A 21,126-nucleotide genomic window follows, 5' to 3' on the forward strand; every position below is an offset into this window, starting at 1 on the left:
CTTCCTTGCTCGTCATTAGGCAGGGGGTCAAGATTTAACATCGGCGGTTCAGCCTTTTCTGCACGAACTGGTTTCATCGTCAGCTTAAGGGACGCTTCATTAAAATCCAGCGTTGCTTGTGCTTCTGAAAGAAAATCTATTCCTAAAATTATATGTGCTTGCAGATTCTTTACTATAAAAAACATCACCTTTACTTGTTCGTTCTTGATACGGACATACAGCGGTACTTTACCTATACACTTACATTTTTCTCCTTGCGCCGCTAACACTGTCGTATTATCCGAATTATATATGCGGTATTTCCGAAAATACTTCCTAAAAAATTCTTCTGCCACACAGGAACACTGCGCGCTTGTATCCAGGAGTGCGGTGGCTGGGATATTATTCACCAACACTTCAATCTTCGGAAGAGTCAAATTTTTCACCATTACTGTATTTAACTTGAAGGAAGAGGGCTTTTCGTGGCCTTCGGATTTCCGCACCCTCTCGTCAGCAGAAATCCGTTGTAGTTTAAATTATTTTTCATTTCCGTGCTTTCCTTCTTCTTCCACTGGCCTTGAGACTTTTTTCCTGGATTGCTATTGAACTGTCGACGTTCGCCGGCTGTTTTTGAATGCTCGGGTTTCCTTGCCCACTGATTCGCTTTGCTTCCGTAGCCGTGTGCTTGAGTTTGCTGTAGTCTTGGCGCACCAAATTGGTTTCGCTGTTGATATTGGCGTCTTCTTTCAACGTCCGCCGTTCTTCTACTTTCAAACTGGATTGCTAGCTCAAATAACTTTTCCAGTGTAGTCGGATTTCTTAATTCAATAAAGTTTTGCACTTGGGGCAGTAACCTCGGCAAAATCACTTGAATTATCTCAGGATCCGGACGGTTTCCATACAAGAGTTTGAAGACGTGAATTTTTCTTAAAATAAAGCTTGAGAGATTTTCGATTCTTTGTTGATATATGCTGAAAAGTTCCGTTTCTAATTTCGCACGATCCCTTACAACAGGGAAGGCTTTTACTAGGGCAGTCTTGAAATTCTCGTAAGTATAGGTGGGACTTCCTGCTTGACCCAAGAGACTTCTGCCTATACACTTGAACCAGTTAAGCGCTTGGCCCCTCAAAGCGCTGGTAGCTAAGGTAACTTTTTGAAATTCGTGTACGGGGTAGAGCATGAAGTGGTCATCCAATTTTCCCAAAAAACTGGTTACCGGTGAGTTTCCATTAAATGTTGCTTCTGGTTTCATCGAAGCGCGCATGGTCTGGACGATGTAACCAAATCCTTCCAGGGCGGCAGCTGGCATTTCTGGATTCTGAGCCGCTTCTGCAGACAGCACAGGTTCTTCTTGAAACTCGGCCATGGTTATTCTTCTTCGTTGGGCGCCACTATCAGGTTCAATGTTCCGTCTTACCTTCTTCGGGAACATGCAAGGACCTGACTCGGAACAGAGAGCTTACTAAAGCTATCTTCAAAACTGTGGGAAGTAGACAGGATACACAAGAAGGGTATACAAAACCCTTTATTTTTCTCTATTTACAATAACTTCCGTACTTCGGAATACACAGACCCGCTACTTGGGGTCTAACGTAAAAATATAAAAATAGAACTAAACTCTAATTTAACTTTAAAATAATAAACGTGGAAGATTGGCCTTATATTAACAGGAAGCCGTATGTAGTACAGAGAACTGTGAACACTACAATACGTTTAAAATTTATCAAGACGCTTAAAACCTCTGGCCTGGAAGGCAACCAGCAACTGCGTAAAACTTCTAAGGTAAGCGGTCTGCTTCGACTCACTGCTTCCTCTGTCTGGCTTGGCAAAAAGCCACAACTTAAATACTTGGCGTTCGCCAGACAAACTTTGCATAAATACATTAACGCTTATAATTCTGGCCGGAAGTAGAAAATAAGAAGTGATAGTAAAGATTAAAAATAAAATAAACGTTAGTAAAACTTAAGATCCTTACAAAGCGTCTGTTCTCATGAATTGCTTCATCAACTTTCCTTACCAAATCATCGGTGACAACAGAAGGCCGACCACTCCGAGCCTCGGCGTGGACATTTGTTCGACCTGCATTAAACATTCTTACCCACTTTCTCACCATTCCATCACTTATCGCGTATTCACCGTAAACTTCTGTCACTTGACAATAAATTTCGGCCGGTTTAACATTCCTCGCGTTCAAAAATTTAATCACGGCACGAATCTCACAGTCTCAGCGGGAGAACTAATTGTCTTAAATGTGCACAGCAAATTGAAAACACAACATAGAACAACCAAAATGGTAACAATTGAAAGTCAGTGAACAAGAAAGACTTGTGCGCATGCGCGGGACGCCTATCACAGCGCTGCGCGGCGCTAGAATGAAACGGTACTTAGTTTCCGAATACGCTACGTATTTATGTTTCGATACCATCAGAGAGAACGTATTTATCTAAAATATTAAGTGAATAACCTGTGTTATATATACTAGTGTGCAAAATTAAGACTGTTTGCTCATTATGTCAAATTTCTGAAAAACTAATGAACACATTTTGATGAAATTTGGCATGAATATACATTTATAACGGAGAAAGTGTAATTATTAGTGTAAGTACCATTCAAAAGTCATTTTATGAACGCATGATTTATAGCTCATGGTGCAGGAATGTCCAAAATCCACGTTATGATAGCGAAATGAAAATGAGTTTAAGTCAAATGAGGAGTCCCAGTCGCAATTGATCCCACTCCTGCAGGCATGGCAGTTTTTAACTTCGAGGTGTGTCTCTGAGAGGAATGGCGAGATGAAATCGCCCTCCCAAGAGCGTCCCAAACATTCTCTATGGAATTAATTTCAGAAGATCTAACTGGCCAATACAGGCGGTGAATATTCTCACTTTCTAAGTAACCGTCGACCAATCGAGCTTTACGTGGACGAGCGTTGTCGTTCATCAACAGGAATCTAGGACCAATTGCGCCTATAAAAATGTCAAACATAAGGCTGTAAAAATCTCTTCTCTGTGCTTCACAGCCGTGAGGGAGCCTTTGTCAAACACATGTAGGGTGTGTGTGGTCGTCCAGCATAATACCTATCCAAAATATTACACCTTTACTATCGTAGTGATCCTTTTCCCTGATTATGAAGGGATGGTATCCTGTTCTAGGCTTCCTTCACATCCAGGTACACGAAGATCCAGTGTCCAGGCTGAATTTCGACTCATCTTTAAAAAATTACGGTGCTTCATTGAAGTCTGAGCCAAGGCTCATGTTGTCTGCACCATGTTAAACGCGCTGTCTTGTGTGCTGCAGTGAGCGGGAAGTAAGCAGCGGGACTTCTGGTATACAGCCTTATTTTATGAAGCCTTCGGGCAACTGGGACTGTGAAACTCGGGTTTTAGCGTCAGTATACAGCTTACATGAGAGCTGTAAAGCTGTAGCAGTCCTGTGTCGTAGCTCTGAAAGTGCCAATTAAAGATCATGATTCGTCGTTGTAAATCTTGTTTGACCTGGTCCAGATCTTCTCGATATGGATCCAGGGTCTTGAAACTGTTTTCACAAACTGCAGACGACACTGGGCGGTACATTGAGGACTGTAGTTACCTGCTCTTGTAACTACTAGCCTGCCTCCAGTCTACCGACATTTCTTTATCTAATTCTGTTATCCATACATTCGTGGCTACCCATTTTACCCAATACATTTACAAAATTCTTACTAGAAACACGGCGAATGTCGTCAAAGAGTACATCCCCTCCACAATCACAGATACGCAGACACGAATGTGTATGCTTACAGACTCGCATAATTCTTCCGCGGCATAATTAGTACCATTGGTTCAATACATTTCGTAAAAATAGACATAGTTTGCAAATTCTCTATATTTTGCATACCACTGCATTTGTTCCAAAATTTACTAATGACGATTGAGGCTTCACTTGCTAAAAGTCCTATATTATGGATTCTCATAGAAATTTCTCATTTTCCTTAATAAATTTGCATTTGAATGCTTTTCCAGCATTTAAAACAAAATATGTAATTAATTCCCTTTGATTTATTAAAAACAAGCATAAGAAGTTCATTTTAATATAGTTCTTTAATAAATATAGCACAAAATTACTTTTCTTTACAGGATGGCTTGCAACGGTATCGAAAGACGGAAGAACAGCTGGATATTTCAACAGCGTCGGTGAAGTATCGAGAGCGCTAGTGCGTTTATTTCTCGTTCAAGATGCAGTCGTGGGACTAAAAGCAACAAATGCGGGAATGTGTCGCACAGTAGTAAGTTAAATGCTGTCAACTGCGCATTCAAAGTTGAAACTGAAATGTATTCAATTTAAAATTCTGTTGCAAGAGTATGTAATCTCCGGTGGGAAAAATTAGATTAATGGTACTTTTTATAATGCAAAGTTTAAATATCTTGTGAGGAAATGGATATTCTTAATGCATACTGATAATTACACTGGCGTTAAAAATTAAAACAACTTATGCATTTGGTAAATTATCTCCAGAACTCAGGGAAATACTGTAAGGTAATGTGGTATGGATTTAGTTTAATATAATACAAAAAATACACCATACAATTATCATGTTGTACGCACGTAATCGTACTTGTTCGGGTGGTATCATGTTGTTGTTTCTCATCCCCGTTACCAGCAGAACTAGATCAAGTCCATGAGCCCATTCACCCTGAAAGTGTCCAGTACAAAAAGGGGGTCTTGAACCAAATCCTGTCTGGTAAGCCCCAGACAAGATAAAATGTGATCAACAGAGCCCTGTGCGGTAGAACACCTAATGCATATTTCAAAGTGTTTGTTACCACCGACAAAAGTCATTGATAACAGATGGCCACTAAGGAATCTAGTAAGGGCAGTTTGATCTCGTCTATTGCTGCTCTGAACCAAGGAGCCACCAGGGTATTTACTCTGACACTATGGGTGCACTGGTGGGACCATCCAAACGGTCCTATTTTTTGCCTTACATTTAGAAAATAGTTCCATAAAGTAAGAGGAACCGCAGGTATTGTGGTCTCGCTAGCACCAGCTCTAGTCAAGCTGTCCGCAATTTCATTTCCAGCAACGTCGACATGGGACGGAATCCATTGAAAGTGAATCCGATGAGAAAAGGAAAGTTGTTTTAGTCTCCTGTCTCCTGAGAATGTCTGCACTTTATTATCCCTCACATTATGCCAATCAACCAAGTGCTGCACGGCACTTCTACTATCCGAAAAGATTCAAATATCTTTTAACTGAGGAAGCCACATGATGGAGTCCAGACTCTCCAGAATTGCAATAAACTTGCTTCGAAATACCGAGCAGAAGTCTGGATTTCTTCTTTGAATTCTTATTTCTTGATCCCGAAATCTAATATAAATGCCACTACCAGAACAGTCAATAACAAGTTTACTGTCGTCCGTATACATGTGGACAGCGTCCATAGGGACATTATTAATTATTTCAAGAGGTAACTGTTTCAAGAAGCATGGCAATCCATCTGTTTGCTGACTTGGACAGAAAGGTTAATATGAAAGTAAACCCCATCCAGACCTCCAAAGGGGTCGATAATCTGAGACAGGCTGTGATGTTCTGTAGAACTGGCGATAAGGTGGTCAGAAACAACCTGTCCAAAGGGAGTACCACGTTTGAGCCTCTGGTAATTGCTCCATGACCCTAGAAATTTCGAGGTACAATTCTGGAGGCCAAGACTGGAGAGCTTATTGTGGTATTTCACTAAACATGCATTTCTCCTAAGACTTAAAGGAGCCCACCAGCGGCCGAGCGGTAAAGTCGCTGAACACTGGTAGTTCGGTCCGAGGTTCGAATCCCGCGAACGGGCTGGCTGCATGGGTGTTTTCGTGGTTTTCCCCATGTGTAACGTGTATACGAGCCAGTTTTCCTTAGAAAGTCCTCCACGAAGGCATCCCTCCCCTTAGGCAGATAGCCCTAGAGTGCTTTACCATAATTCCATACACCACACCAACACCACACCACCTAAGACTTAAAGGCGGCAGATGGGCTTCATAAAGCACGATATCTTTCGGGCATGAACTGCAAAGGACAGTAATAATCGTTGCAGCACTAAGCTGTACACGTTCAAGTTTCTGTAGGTTTGAATCAGAGGCACAACAAAAGACGGGGAAGCCGTACTCCAAAATGGGTCGAATAAGGGAAACGGGTGTTTCTGAGGGTACTAGCATCGGCACCCCAATCACGGCCCGAGATGTACTTAAGGATATTAATGCGTTTCTTAGCTCTCAAAACAAGATATTTCAACTGGCTATTACCTAAAATCTCAGAATCCAATAGGAAGCCCAAATACTTTGGGTGTTTCTCCACTTAAAAAGGCTGACTGTTCAACATGATTCTTGGTCGAAAATTACATAATTTTCTATTGGTTGTGAAGAAACTCACAGTAATAGTTTTGAAGGGTTAAAACTTAATTTGTGGTCTACAGCAAAGCTCCACATGTCAGTTAGAGCCAGATTCATACTCTCCTCGACCTTTCCAATATCAGAGCCGGAACTCCAAAGAACAATGTCATCTGCAAATAGTCCAATTTCACAGTTCCCAGGAATTACTTTTTCAATTCCTGCAATATCACAAGTACATAAAAAGTAAGCGAAGAAAATAGAATATATTTAAATTTAATAAAAGATAAAAACCTAATTTCCAACGTTAATTTATTAAGATAATCTAATAAACATACATAACGACAATATTTAAAAAAACGCGAATTACATAGAATAGATACCAAACGAAAAGCAATAAAACTGCGATTTGCAATCAATAAAAAATATTTAGTGCTTTTTAATATTACACAATTAAATATCACATAATTATAAATTGCAATATTTCATAGTAATGCTAATGTTTCCTTAACACTATTTTTTCGATCATACATTTCATACACTTTAAAATCATTAACCTTTTCTGCATACTATACAAAAGACAACATAATATAGAATGTGCATTATTATTAATTTTAATATATTCCTTGTACTTTTCTAGTATGTTATTACATATATCTAATTCATCTTCTGCGGTCATATTAAGTACCAGTCCAATAATTTCTTTCTATTTTGAAACTCATGAGCATACCATAACAGCTTGAATTGTTGTTGCTTCTGCATGGATTGCATTTTCAGCAAAATCAGAAAATGCCTTAACGTTGTATGTTGTTTTTGGTTTTTTATGAATTAATTCTGAGCACCAACACAATAATCGATTAATATGAATGATATACGATATAGCACGTACGACGTTATAACCGAATCGCTAATCCGTGTATCCAAATATTGCACTGCTGGGGTCACTGAAGATTGGAGAAAACCACCACATAATTTTAATCACTGGTAACACATAAAACACCAAAACCGAACACTATTTCACTATATATGGACGATTTTAGCACACTGCAAACGATATTTTCTTTAAACAATGCATCCAGAATTCAAAATTTTGGTGTGGTCTTGTAGAGCAGATATTCACAAACAAAATAAGCAGAAATTCGGCACTAAAACGATGCTTTCTCCTCAATTCAAAATAAACTGCCATCACTATATTCTTGTGCATCATTCTCTTTCTGTATTGAAGCTCTCCAATATTTAATTACAACGGTGAAATTCAAAACCGGGAAGAAAACACTCCTGAAAATAAGATGGAGTCTGAAATTTATTGCGCAGTTAACTAACGTGTTCGAATTTGGCAGTTAGCCAAAGCGCGCAACCCTCGAACTCAGGTGTTCCTTTATATAATCATCCAGTAAATTATACACATGGAATGTCAAGCGGTTGAACGGCGTTTCAGTGTAACTTTTCAGCGAGTTATACGATTGCATTAAACCTTTCGACGGTTCTTCTGATAATTTAATAGAATCTTTTTTAAATGGCTTAGAAGAATTATTTCAACTGAATAGAATTACGAATAATGCTCACAAGATTATATTTACAAAAAATATTTATTGGGCTCTCTAAAACATTTGTAATGTCAATAGAGCCAAATCCCGAGTGTACCGTATGCTAGGATTACACCAAGCATTTTTAAATGCATGGAGATGGACAAAAACGTAACAAACAGTTCATCAGAACTTTTGTAGGTCATGAATTTCGTATTTTTGTTCACAGTTTCTCTAATTTTGATGTCAACATTTATTAGTAATTTATCAAAGTCATTAATTTTGTCGTTTTCCATTAAAAGTGTTAATATTTCTTTCTCATTTTCCATTAATTTTCCGTCAGATATTTTGGAGACAGCCGTTAACTATGAATGGATATGCAACGTCTTTTAACACTGGACGTTTTCTCGGAATTCTTAAAATCGCCCCATTTATAATCGTGAATACATCTTCACGCACAATCATATCTTCGCGAAAATTGTAATTTTTGCTCTGTATGCAGTAAAAATGTTTCATATTATGTCAGCATATTAATTCAAATAAATTCGTCCTTACTTCAAAAATAATAAATAAAGTCATATTTCAGCAGTAAAATAATTGCTAACATGTGATTTGCATTGATTTCGGAAATATGATTTTTTAAAATATATAAAATGCATAACTTAATAACTTACTTTATAGATTAGTTTCATTTTTAAATATTTTGCTATAATAAGAGAAGATGGAGACAGGTGACAGGTGAGAGCAGGTCCGGACACCCGGACGGCTTACATAGACTAGTCGGGTATCGTCCGGATCCCGCAACGAAGATGGAGACAAGTGGCAAGTGACGGAGGACGTGACCACTACCTCTTTGCTAAGAAGTTAATTAGCATAGGGTCACGCCCACCCTTATCTAGAGGTAACCGTGGGGCCTGACGTGCGGCTCGCACGAGACGCCCAGACAAAACGCCGGATTCATCCCAGGAGCAGTTCGACGAACAAAAGGGCCCCTGGGAATTTATTACAAACTAAAGAGTAATACAGTGCCATACAGGGGCATGTGAGCATAGGTTGCTTACAAATTAATACATTTCCATTGGTTGCTTACAAATTAATACATTTACATTGGTGAAATACAATATACAGATTACATTAATTACAAAGTCTAATGAAACCATACTAAGGATCCAATTAGTGGGAAATTCCACCATGCAGAGTCAGTTATATGCAAATAGTTGGCAGTACGTTAATGGTTCACGTTGTAACTAATGCCCTCGAGGTATAGCATATGCCTTTGTAGATGAAATGCAAAGTCACATAATTCACACGTAATAGTTATATACACTGATGTGATGATCACACATTGATGACACATTTGCGCTGCAGAGCTTATGCCTTTATATAGAAATGCTGATTACCATATATGAATAAAGACATCTTATGGGAGTAATTTTCACTTGAGATGCATGCAGCACTATGCTACACTCATAACTGCTTTATATACTGCGAATTGTGCTTTTTACAAGATATCTTATCGGAGTAATTTTCACATGGGATGCGTGCAGCACTATGCAACACTTATAACTGCTTTATATACAAATGAATTGTGAAATACTGCAAATTGTGCTTTTTACAAGATATCTTATTGGAGTAATTTTCACTTGGGATGCGTGCAGCACTATGCAACACATACAACTGCTTTATATACAAATGATACAGATATATACAGATGAATTTTGAAATACTGTGAATGATGCTTTTTACATTTATATTTGGCACAGGTCCGTTACAAGTGTCATTAGATGGTTCATGATTTGTACTATTTTCCGAGCTGTGTGCCTGTTTTTAACTATAAATTTGCAGAAGGCCTGCATATTGTTCTCCGGTATGGGGAGATGCCATTGCTCCGTTAGGGGCAGGCTGATACGTAATGCTCTGGTGTACCTGTCTCACCACAAATGCACTGGTCAAAATCTGTCTTTCCATGCTTATGAAAATGTGTTGGAAAGGGTCCATGACCCGTAATGTATCGGACCAGCTGTGCATTTGCGGTGAGACTGTCCTGGTTCACTTTGGGCAGATGGTAGTGGGTGCGACGCCCTGTGTCTCCCCTGTCCCAGGCTTGCTGCCATTGTGCATTTACTGTTTGCAAGAGACTCTTTTTGAGCCACGAGATGGGTCTTGACATTTGAATATCTTCCGCCTCGACGTTGTTGGCCGCTTCCTTATGAAGATGGAGACAGGTGACAGGTGACGGAGGACGGGGACGCCTGGCGTATAACATAGGTAAACAGGCATATGTCCCACGTCCTCCACTATCTCGAAGAAGCAACTCGCTGGAACCCCGTGAGGCTGCACCGGGAGTTTACATGGCCATACAGGGGCTAGATGTCGAGTAGTTTTTACATAGGACGTTGTTAATAACACAAAGTAACTTAAAAAGAATATAAAGAATAGCATTAAAACACTAAAACACTCATATAAGCTGAAACACATAGATATACAAAATTAAACGTAAAAGCATAAAAACACACTCGTAATTACGTAACATAAAGACATAAAAACACACACTAGAATACATATCATGACACATAGAATACATATGGAAACACGTAGAGCACATAAGTAAATATTACACACAGAAGAAACATATGAGACATAGTAAGGTGTGCGTAAAGCAGTAGCGCTGTGCGGAAATATGCTCAGTTCCCATAATACATAATGTACGTATTTTCATTAGGGGCATCTGTTGCATGATTTACATATTTCGTTGCATACGCTACATTCGTGCATTGTACGGATATTATATATTTCGATTTACGGTAACACATCATTCCATTGGGTGCCCAGTGCTTTACACAGATAAACATGTCAGTAACATTATTTCTGCAAGTTGCTGGCTATTGAAAGCAGATGTTAACATGAGGCTCGAAATTGAATGTGGAATGTGTGTAGGGTTTATATTTATTTTAACTAACATTTATTTTAAGTTTAAACTATCTTTCCTGTCAAGCCTTACTTTCCCCTGGAACTGCCAATGCCAGAGTATGTAAATTTCAGTTGAACGCGCAAGGATTCAAATTATCAGCGGAAGTATTCTGAGTTAAATAGAAAGGAAACGAGTTCGAGGTGTGCTGTTCGTACTTCACGAGCGAGGAGGTAGTTAGCCAGAAATTGAAGAACCCCGCGTTTCGGCCTGTGTGCTTGCCTTGAAGAATTGTTAATCGTTCAACGTGATCTTCAAGTTTGCTGAATTAGCAGCGGTATTGTAAAACGCGGTGAGGTTAGTTACTTTTAGAGAGCCTCGTAGTTAGAGTCTTGTTATTAGTTTCTTTTCAGGTTCTTATTTTTATTTTACCGCCGAGTTGGCGTAGTTTGTGAGCGTCAAGAGCACGCACTTGTAATTTATTACGTTGAATAAAAGGGAATAAAAGGAATAAAAGGGACTTAAACCCTTAGCAAGACTCTGTCATTTATCCAGTTTCAACAGTCACCTCTTGGTTGCGTGCAAGTTGGAGGCGCGCAACTCTACATGTGTATTACAGAATGTGTACATACTGCGAATATCTAATCGTTGAGTACATTGTCTGCAGTACCATGCTATTGTGGCTCGCAAATGTCTTGCCCTAGGGCGTTGATTTGCTGTACAACTGCGCAGATACTCCTTATAGCTGGCGGGTGTTTGATTATGAAACGATAGTAAAGTGTTCTATCATTCGTTGGATGTGGTAAGTGGTGGTTTGTTGTTAGACCGCAGTCAAATAGGTATTGCTCGGTAGAACCTAGCATGAAACAGACACAATTGTCAGATGCTGAGATGCCATGACGCATAAAATAAGATGGAAATGGGCCATGACCCGTTATGTACTGTGTCAGTGGGGCTATTGTTATAAGACGTTCCGTGTCTACCTTTGGTAGGAAGTTATACGTCCTTCTCCCTGTGTCGCCACTATTCCATTCTTCTTGCCACTTTTCTTTACAGATATTACGCAGAGTTTTCTTGAGGTGTGAGACGGGGTAGGGGCTCTTATAGTTTGAGCGTGGATGTTGTTGGCAGCCTCATTAGCCAGTCGGTCTGCGACGTCATTCCCTTCGTTGTCGGAGTGTCCTTTCACCCATACCATGTTAAAGCGGGCTTGATGATTATTGCGTAAAAGTTGCTGTATATCTATGATGATGGGTGAAGTGTGGTGGTGATCCCTGAGTGCGTGTAGCACTGACATGCTGTCCGTGTAAAAAGTCGCATTGGTAAGGGAAAGGTTGAGGGCATGTCGTAGCGCATTCAATATTGCTAGTGCCTCTGCTTAGAAGATACTATTGCTGTTAGTGAGATGTCCTTTCCATTCCTTTACTAGTGTGCCATGTTCGTAGTGAGCAAACGCGCAGCCCACTCCCTGATCATGTTTTGATCCATCAGTGAACAGTTGTGTAATCGCAGAGGTGTGTGTTGTTTGGAGTGCGATTGCTGATGTTGGATTTTGACATGGATCCCTCTACCTTTGATGGCAGGGTGGATGTGTTGCACACTGCCAGGGAGTTCATAGTCTGTTGTTCTGAACGTAATTCCTGCATATGTGGCTTCTTGTCTGTGATGGGTGATTCGTACATAGGTAGCCTCTGCCTCTGCCTTTATGTGTAATGGCAGCAGGCCATTTATGTGTAATGGCAGCAAGTATCGTGGCAGCGCTGGACGCTGTTGTGCGATAACCTCCGCCCACTGAAGGCATAAAATCTACACTGTTCACAGAAAAAAGGGTTGCCATACCAAACAATACAAATAAGCCAATTTGGTGGCGGTATATGATTTGCAATTTTTATTTGATTTACAGTGTACCACCCGACTTTGAAATACTCTGGATTTCAACAAAATTGGTTTAGTAAAACTGTTAAGAAGTTTTTTTATAAGTTAGACAATAAAATTTTTCAAAAATTCACGATAATATAACAAACAGTATTTAAAATATAACATATAATATTCATGAAAAAATTATAATAAAATTCTGTAAGGGTACACAACGTTTAGGTATTATTTACCGGTAATAAGAGTACATTAGAAAAGCTACATTTGAAAATCCCACGATGAGTTTTTACTGAAATAATGTACTTTCTCAGTATTAAATCGTGAAGCAATTAACGAACAGAATATTGGGGTTATCTTCTTTTAACAGTACAAGGGAATTATTTTTTTATATTACCTTTCTCAAACTGCCATTTTTCTCATTGCTGGAGATTATTTAAATATAGTCTTGACCATTTTTGCCAAATGATTTGGTTAAGTTTTTTAATGTTGCCGTCTAGAAATTCTATTAATCGAAACATTAATTAGTTGAGGTGCAGGAATGTCACTAATGAATCGATCAATTAAGATGACGGAGGTTAATGGAACAAGTGGTCGATTATTAAGAATACCTTCTTTTTGACTGACAAATGTTACGAATTCTTCAAGAATTAATTTGGAATTCCCTGCTATTCTTTTCGAATGATATTTAAATGATATAACTCTTGCGTTCCAGAGTTCACCAAAAATTAGGAAACGTAGCAGGCAAAAATTTTCAAGTAACTGAAGTTGGATGAACTTCGACACTAAATAAGTAGCTATATTTTCAGGAGTTTGGAAGCGAGGTGGTACAGTTTTTTCAGTTTTTAATTAGCACTTATGAAATTAGTACCATTGTCCGAAAATATTGTAGAACAAATGTTACAACGAGCAAAAATTCGTTTTAAAATTGCAGTTAAAGCCTCAGCTGTTAGATCAGTGAGAATTTCTATGTGTAATGCACCAAAATCCGCTAAAGGAAATAAATCTGTAATTTTAGGTACGACGAGAAAGTCTGTTAGTGAAGTAAAAGAAGAGTCTGCCTTCCAACAGGTATAGTGGTTAGCGGGGCTGACTGCCGCACCGAAGGGCCCGGTTTCGTAATTCCCGTTGTTTGAAAATGTATATTGTCGGTGCGGCATGGCAGCACTCTAAATATGCGGCGAGCCGAAAGCCCTCTCGGATGGTTTGGTAGAAGAGGAGAGGGATGGGAGACCCTCTGACTCATTACCCCGGGGTTCTCTCCATCAAAACTGGGAGCGAAAAAGAGCTAAATTGCTCTCTCACCTGCATGGTGCTTAAGGCGGTTGCCAACGTAGGCGTATCTTGCACGCTCCTTACCACAAGGAACTTCGTAGGCTTGAGCTGATGTTAGTCAGACAAGTGAGCGTATGTAAACAACAAGAAGAATCATTATTGTTAATAGGACCGTCATTTATTTTCTGTTTAATACTCATCGCATTTCCTGTTAAACAGGAATGTTTACATTGTGTTTGACAGCACCCAGCGCAAAGGTCAATGAAACAGTCGTAAAATAGGGTCATAGCCTACCAGGGGCCGAGCGGTAAAAGCCGCTGAACACTGGTAGTTCGGTCCGAGGTTCGAGTCCCGGCGAACGGCTGGCGGCGTGGGTGTTTACGTGGTTTTTCCCTGTGTAACAGGGATACGAGCCATTTTTCCCTAAAAACCACGAGGCATCCCTCCCTTTCCGTGTAGTGCCTAAGGTAGAGCACGTAATGAGTAAAACTAAGGCATAACAAAGGGCTAAACAACGGTCATAAAATCCGACTGAGGTACACTATCGAGTACCATTCTTCTGCTAGCATAATCATTCAGCATCGGTGACCAAACCAATGGCTTTAGAAAGCAGAGCTGTTTTGTTTGATATTTTACTTGAGGTAAGAGTCTTTAACGCTTTCTTTAGGCTTGGATTGTTTATTACTTCTGGCGGGCTACGATTGCTTATTCTTTGCGCATCATGAACAGCTGCAGCTTCTGAAAAGGGAAGACTTCCCGACTGCGTGCTTGGCAAGATATCCTGGACTGACGAAGTGTTTTCCGCACAAAGGACTATTATTTTCAAACCGACACTATCGATAATTATGCTTTCCTTAGCACAAGTGACGGGAATATTTCGATTTGCATAATGTAAGCTTATATTTGTCTCTTAAACAATTTGTGCATGAATAATTGTTTGATTTTAATACGAAATTTTTGGTTTTGTTTAGATAAGAATGTTTAGTTTTCTGTGACGATAATTAACTCCAGGCAAATCTTCTAACATTTGGGATAAGTTTTCTAAAATTTCCTTGAACTCTTCAAAATTGGGTAATACAGTCGACGTTAAACTCATTTCATACTGTTTTCTTGTTTTTTTATCTAACTTTTGAAATGCAATGTTTATTAAGAATTGGTGCATTAGTTCATTAGTTTCTAATTTCATTAAGTTTAAATTTGTTAGGATTTTGTTCAAACATCAACTAAATTTCTAAGACTCTTTTTCCATAGATTTTGCTTTTCCTTTCAACGCAGAACGCAAATAGAACAATTTTTTAATACCACTTGAAGAGGAGTTATTATCAAACTATCAAACTGTTGTTTTAAATTACTCCAGTTCTAAATACAACCGTCAGATTCTGGTAAACGTGTCAAGCAACTTAATGGAAACAGAATTAGGATTCTCAGTCTTATCTGCCAAGGCATTATGAACTAAATTATACTTTAATAATAGTGTTTGAAGCTTATCCTTATTTCTTCCAATTCTTCAATTTCTAAATAAACCTTCGATAAATTTTCATCATCAACAGCATTGTAATATTCCAATTGCAGTGATTCGATATGAGCTAATATGTCTGAAACCATATCTTATTTAATTTGAATGCCTAACTTGTCAACATTCAAAGCTGAATCTTCCAAAAAAATTTCCAGTTCTTGTAATCCTATTTCTATAGTTTCCACGACGTCGATTAAGCAATTTTGGTTTTTTATCAGTTCACAATATTACAAAATTTTCCTTGCAAAAGGCAAGGACTCATCGCCTTGATTAGCCATTTTGCTGACATTGCTAAAACACAATTAAGACTAATATCTTTAAAGTTCGAAACGACAGCTTATTTAGCCGGTGCTCCTTCGGCTACTATCGGACATACATGTTCAAGTGGTATCATAGTGGTTTGTAATATACTATTAAATCCAAAAGCAATTTTAAAATTTATTTTCATTCTTTTACAAAATTCATTTTCCTATGAAGCGTCTAAACAATCGAACGACTAAAGGCTTAAAACTACCTTTTTCATAGTAAAAAGTGTTGCCATACTGAGCACTCCAAATACAGCTCTTAATACAGTGCAAATAGTAACTTGGTAGCGCTAACGACTTGCATTTTTTGTTTGTTTTACAGCGGCTTTAACAGTGTTTTTAAGGCTCATCGGCGCCGGAAGGTATACAAGAGAGGTTGCCAGGTTAGACAAGAAAGACTCTGAACTTAGTGGACGTAGCTGATTGGCCAAGCAATCCTCCCGGCAATAATTCAGCATAGAAACTAATTTCATAAAAATTCCTGTTCAATCTGAACAGTTTTGATGCCTGTACATATTTTAAATACATTTATTTATTTCTACCTTTTCCTACATTTTTCATTCTGAAGTAGTTGGCAATTTTTCATTACATGAAGTAGTTGGCAAGCTTCATGTCACACATGTTCGGATTCGTCGCACTATACTACATGACCAGCAAGCATCTTTGGATTTTACCTCTTTTTTCCGGCATTCTCAGTCTTGGCATTTTTATCATCGAAGTAAGATGCTTCAATTTCTCTTCTCATATGATGTATACATCATTTCGAGAAAGTATCACTTAAGATTCTACAATAGTCCGGCCCCATAAGGGATTATCTACGGAACTGGTAAGAGGAGGAAACTCATTCTCCTGCTGCAAACCAGTATACAACTAAAGTATCAAAGTATCAGACAAGAAGGAAGGGTAATAACGGGGAACGGTCCTCTCTAACAATTATTCAAATCTCACAACATGACTTCATACTGGATATAAGCTATTTGAGCGTCCTTGTGGCTGTTAGTTCCACTCCTGAAGTAACGGTGTTGTTGAGAGTCAACAGCGCAACGGATAAGGTGAACATAAAACTCCAAGATATCTTATTGAAACTTCGCAAAAAGTCACAAAGCCTCTGCCAAATATACAAAGTTTTGTGTCCGCGTCCAACGTGATGCCTGTTAAAACCATTATATCTTCGCTGCCATACCAGTCCTTTTGATTGAAAACAAACATTTTTAATATTGCACAAGGGATAAATATTTTTATAGATATAAAACTATATCATGTGGCAAGGAAAAAATCATATAAAATAAGTATAAAGAAAAAAGTACACAAAATATTTTAATTTGTTTTAAAAATAAGTAACATTTTTAAATACATATATATTGCACAAGTATAATATAGAAGAGTAAGACGCATGAAGAACAAAACAAAAACAAAAAAAAATCCGAAAACGATACCCAGAAAACAAAACTTCCTCAGAAGATATATTGTTATATACAAGCTGCTTATAAAATTTAAATGAAGATCTTAATGCTTTTTTCCAAGACGCTGAAAATTTGAATGTAGAACGGCTGAACTGGCTGCATTGAAAGGTATAGAGGGATGTTCGCGTACAATCTTATTCAGAGCACTATATGTACGCTAATTTTTAGAATGTATAAGTAATCTGAGAAAAATATCCCAAAATAAGAATTGTTACCGAATTGTTATTGAGTTTTCCCGCTTCTTATGTGTAGAAGCAGGCTTTAGTCAAATTACTACATAAACAGGTCACTACATTAAACGAGGTCTTCCCATTATTTAAAATCGAACATTTATGCAATTATTATCCGTGATTTTTATTTCTGAAAACGTGTTTATATTTGTAACATTGAAAATAATAATTAATGCAAAACAATAATTAAACGTAAATGTAACAAATGATATTGTTCAAAATTGTTGCTCATATTCATAATCTAATTGTTACCTTTAAGTTATATGTGTGCAAATTTTTGTATCATAATTATTTATATACTGTATATTGCAAAGCATATGTAAGGGGTTCGATGAAGACAACCCTTCCTTTAAAAAAGGTTGATTCAAGAAAAAGTTTGGGGATCCCTTCGGTTAGATGCTACATCGTGACTTTGGGGTTAGTTTGTATCGCAACTCATTTTTGAAGCGAATGGTTCCCCATATATTAGTGATTCAAATTCGATGTTATGTACACCATGCTAAACGGCCTCCATTGCGCGCAAAAGTATATACAGGCCACAAACAACAGGTTTTCTAGCAAGCAGACTTCTTTTATGTAACCTTCTGGAAATAGTAATCTTTGAAATTCGTCTTCCTATGTCTGCGTGGAGGTCAGACAGCTGAAAAGCTGTAGCACTCCTGTTACTCCTCACTGAAGTGGACGAATAAGGATCTTAATTGGTCATCGTGATTATTGGAAGATCATGCTCAAACTTCCTTTGTACAGATCTGGTATCCTTAAACTGTTTTCGCTAGTTGCACATGACGCTGGATATCTTGAAAAATTTAGATTATACTTTCAATTTTTTTATCTAGTTGCAAAGAGTTTAATTGATTAAAAGATGCTATGTGTTTATTTATTAAATATTTCAGCTAATGAACATTGCTTAAAAGTAAATTTATGGATGAAATACAAATATAGCAAAAAAAAAGGCCGCAATACTTCGGTTTTTCGAATTCGTTCATTTAATCGGTACTCGGTAAGTGTATTGGCTGAATTATTTCATTTTACAAACGGAAAATTCAATTATATAGAAACTACATCTCAGCCTACATACTGTTGTGATCCGTTTATTTCTCTTTAAATTGTGCCTGGCTTATGCCGAAAACATATAGCTGTAAATTTCATTACACTAAAATAAACCCTAAAATTATCACACCCAAAAGCAATAAATAAACAAATAATTATATAAAACAGCGCACTGTTTTACAACAATTATACGAAAACAACACTGCAATCAAAAGGATTTCAATATTTAGAAATTTACAGCCTCCATACAGTCACCACTTGAAATGAATAATACTGTTGTTTTGCTTATGCTTAACTTAGATCCTTATTTAATTTATATGTGACATTTAAAATTTTCCAAAATATTCAGTGAATTGATTGCAGTTGTTAACTAACCACTACAGCGTTTTCTTGAGGGAAAAATGAAAAAAAAAACGTTGCTCTAGAAACGGTTGTCTTTATTTACAGTTTTCATTTCAAATCTCCATTTCAAAGTTTTCTAGAAATTTTCCCCATATTAAGTTTCTTTTTTCTTAATCAGATGATATACCTTTTAGTCTGCTTGACTCCAGCTTACAGATGCATTTGAAATAATATTTCTGTGCAAGATTTACACGTATATTGGAAGATACAAAAGGTAGGATCATAGGTATAATTAGTAGCTGTATTTTCTGCATAAATTTCTAGATTTATTTGAAAAATATTTAAGCTGTAGCAAAATCCTTTGAATATTGATTACACTTTCCCCCTCCACATTATGTGTCAATAATTTTTCTAAATAGCATTTGATGTAAAATCATTAATTTTAAATCTTTTTTCTTGCAGATTACAGGTGGCCATGTATTAAAATCAATGGGTCCTTACGAAGACCTAAATCGGCAAAATGTGTTATTGGCAAGCAAAGGAAATATCCATGATGATCTTATGATGTATTTAAAATGCCTTACTCAGCATGGAGAAACGGTATATCTACCTTATAGTGCTAAAGGAAGATTTTACTGCATTGCCACTCCTAAATCACATTCCATCAATCACTTATTCCTCTTATCAAATCTGCTAAAAGTATCGAGACTGCCCTGCTTCGTTAGAATAGTATCTGGACCGAAACCGCACGTATCTTTACCATTCACGAACATTATTAAGTTGGAAGATGTGGGCCACGAGACCATTATACTAGGATGTGCTCTTGTTAACAATGAACCAATCCTTTTAGAAATAAACGCTAATTCAGAATTTGCTTTCCTTAAAGCTACAGATGATAGACTGCTGCAAAAATCAGAAACATTTAAACGCATGTGCCAGGTGTGCACAGTTGAAGGAGATAGATGGAGACAACAGATTCGAGTAGCCCATCATGTGGTTTCAAAGCAGAAGAAAGAAGAGGACCTTCCGAAGAAAGAGAAGCTTACATCTTTTTCCACCCTCTCTAGATCGCAAATAACTCGTTCTTCACTTGCTAAATCGCCCGTTGACACATCGAAGCCAAACAAGTGCAAGGATATCAAACCAGCCCTTCCTACTCTTGAATTAATTGATTTCTTGAAATATACCTATCGTGGTTATATGTTTCCCAAGAAGTTCTGGATGTTCCGTAAATCTAGGAAATTTGAATTTCCAGATAACAGCGATAAAATTTCTAAACTACCTTTCGACATTCTAAAAGCCTATTACTCAAAATCTAAAGGTAGAAAATGTTTAACTTTAAAAATCACTGCGCCTAAAGATTCCGTTATGTTAATTGATGCTGAAAAAGCTAGATTGGAAGTGCAAAGACGTACTAACTCAGATGCTGGCTACGGAACATCTTACGCTGACGATGAATCAATTTATCATTCTATCTGCTGATTGGTTAAAAAGTGTGTGTAGCGCAATATTTTTTAACAAAAAAATAAGTACGTGCGTATTAATTCTCAGTTTCTTTATTATAGGTATTTCTGTTTCCTCAGTTTCTTAACATACCTAACAAGACATTTTCTTGCAATAACTACTTTTACTCTTAGTTCTTTCGAAAGTACAAAATTGTACGCTGAAACAAAAGCTTTAAGTTACCGTTTTACTACGGTATACTTATTAAGTGAGTAGAGAGCTCAGTAGACGGCACAGAAGCCGCTGGTTTCTGCTGTTTTGGTGCTACTGGACTGGTAAAATTGTACTGCGCAGAGAATGTTTTGAAAACCAAAGAAAAGAGTGAATAAAAGAGGAATATGTAAATAATGAAATTCCGTTTTACATAAAAAGTTATTATAATTGCATTTTTTTATGTATCAATTAAAGAATAGTGCAATAAATATTTTATTTCAAACATTTGTATAAATCATGTTTGAGATTTTATTATATCTTTTTTCATAACAAAATTATTTTCAATTTTATTTTCTGTAGCAAAATCAGCTCAATCCTTTGCTAAACTTGAGAACATGTAATCTAAAATTGCATTTAAAAGTAATTAGCAAGCAATAAATAACTGAAATCTTATATTTTAACAATTTAAAAAAGAAACTGTTAAACGCACCCACAAGCTGCAACTAGATTTATCCCTATTACATAATTCTATCATTAGTATATCATATAATATACAACGTAGGATTCTATCATTATCAATCATAAAATTACTAGGACCCATAGCCCCAAAACCTGTGGAATGAAGCTAAATATACCAGGTAAATCTGTGGGAGA

The 21,126-nt window shown here is 37.5% G+C and overlaps 1 protein-coding gene across 1 annotated transcript in view; it reads left to right on the forward strand.

The window, feature by feature from the left end:
* LOC118180249 (GRB2-associated and regulator of MAPK protein 1-like) overlaps window positions 1-20,767 on the forward strand; it is an 84,688-nt gene extending 63,921 nt beyond the window's left edge. Inside the window, exons 2-3 of the mRNA XM_085809215.1 lie at window positions 4,095-4,243; window positions 19,279-20,767. Of these exons, the coding sequence (XP_085665341.1) occupies window positions 4,095-4,243; window positions 19,279-20,298 (1,169 nt within the window). The 3' untranslated portion in view covers window positions 20,299-20,767. The remainder of the gene's footprint in view (window positions 1-4,094; window positions 4,244-19,278) is intronic.
* The last annotated feature ends 359 nt before the right edge of the window (window positions 20,768-21,126 follow it).

Source organism: Stegodyphus dumicola, chromosome X2, assembly GCF_044657685.1.
Source record: "Stegodyphus dumicola isolate Sdum_Otavi_A_Nest chromosome X2, ASM4465768v1".
Lineage (NCBI taxonomy): Eukaryota > Metazoa > Arthropoda > Arachnida > Araneae > Eresidae > Stegodyphus > Stegodyphus dumicola.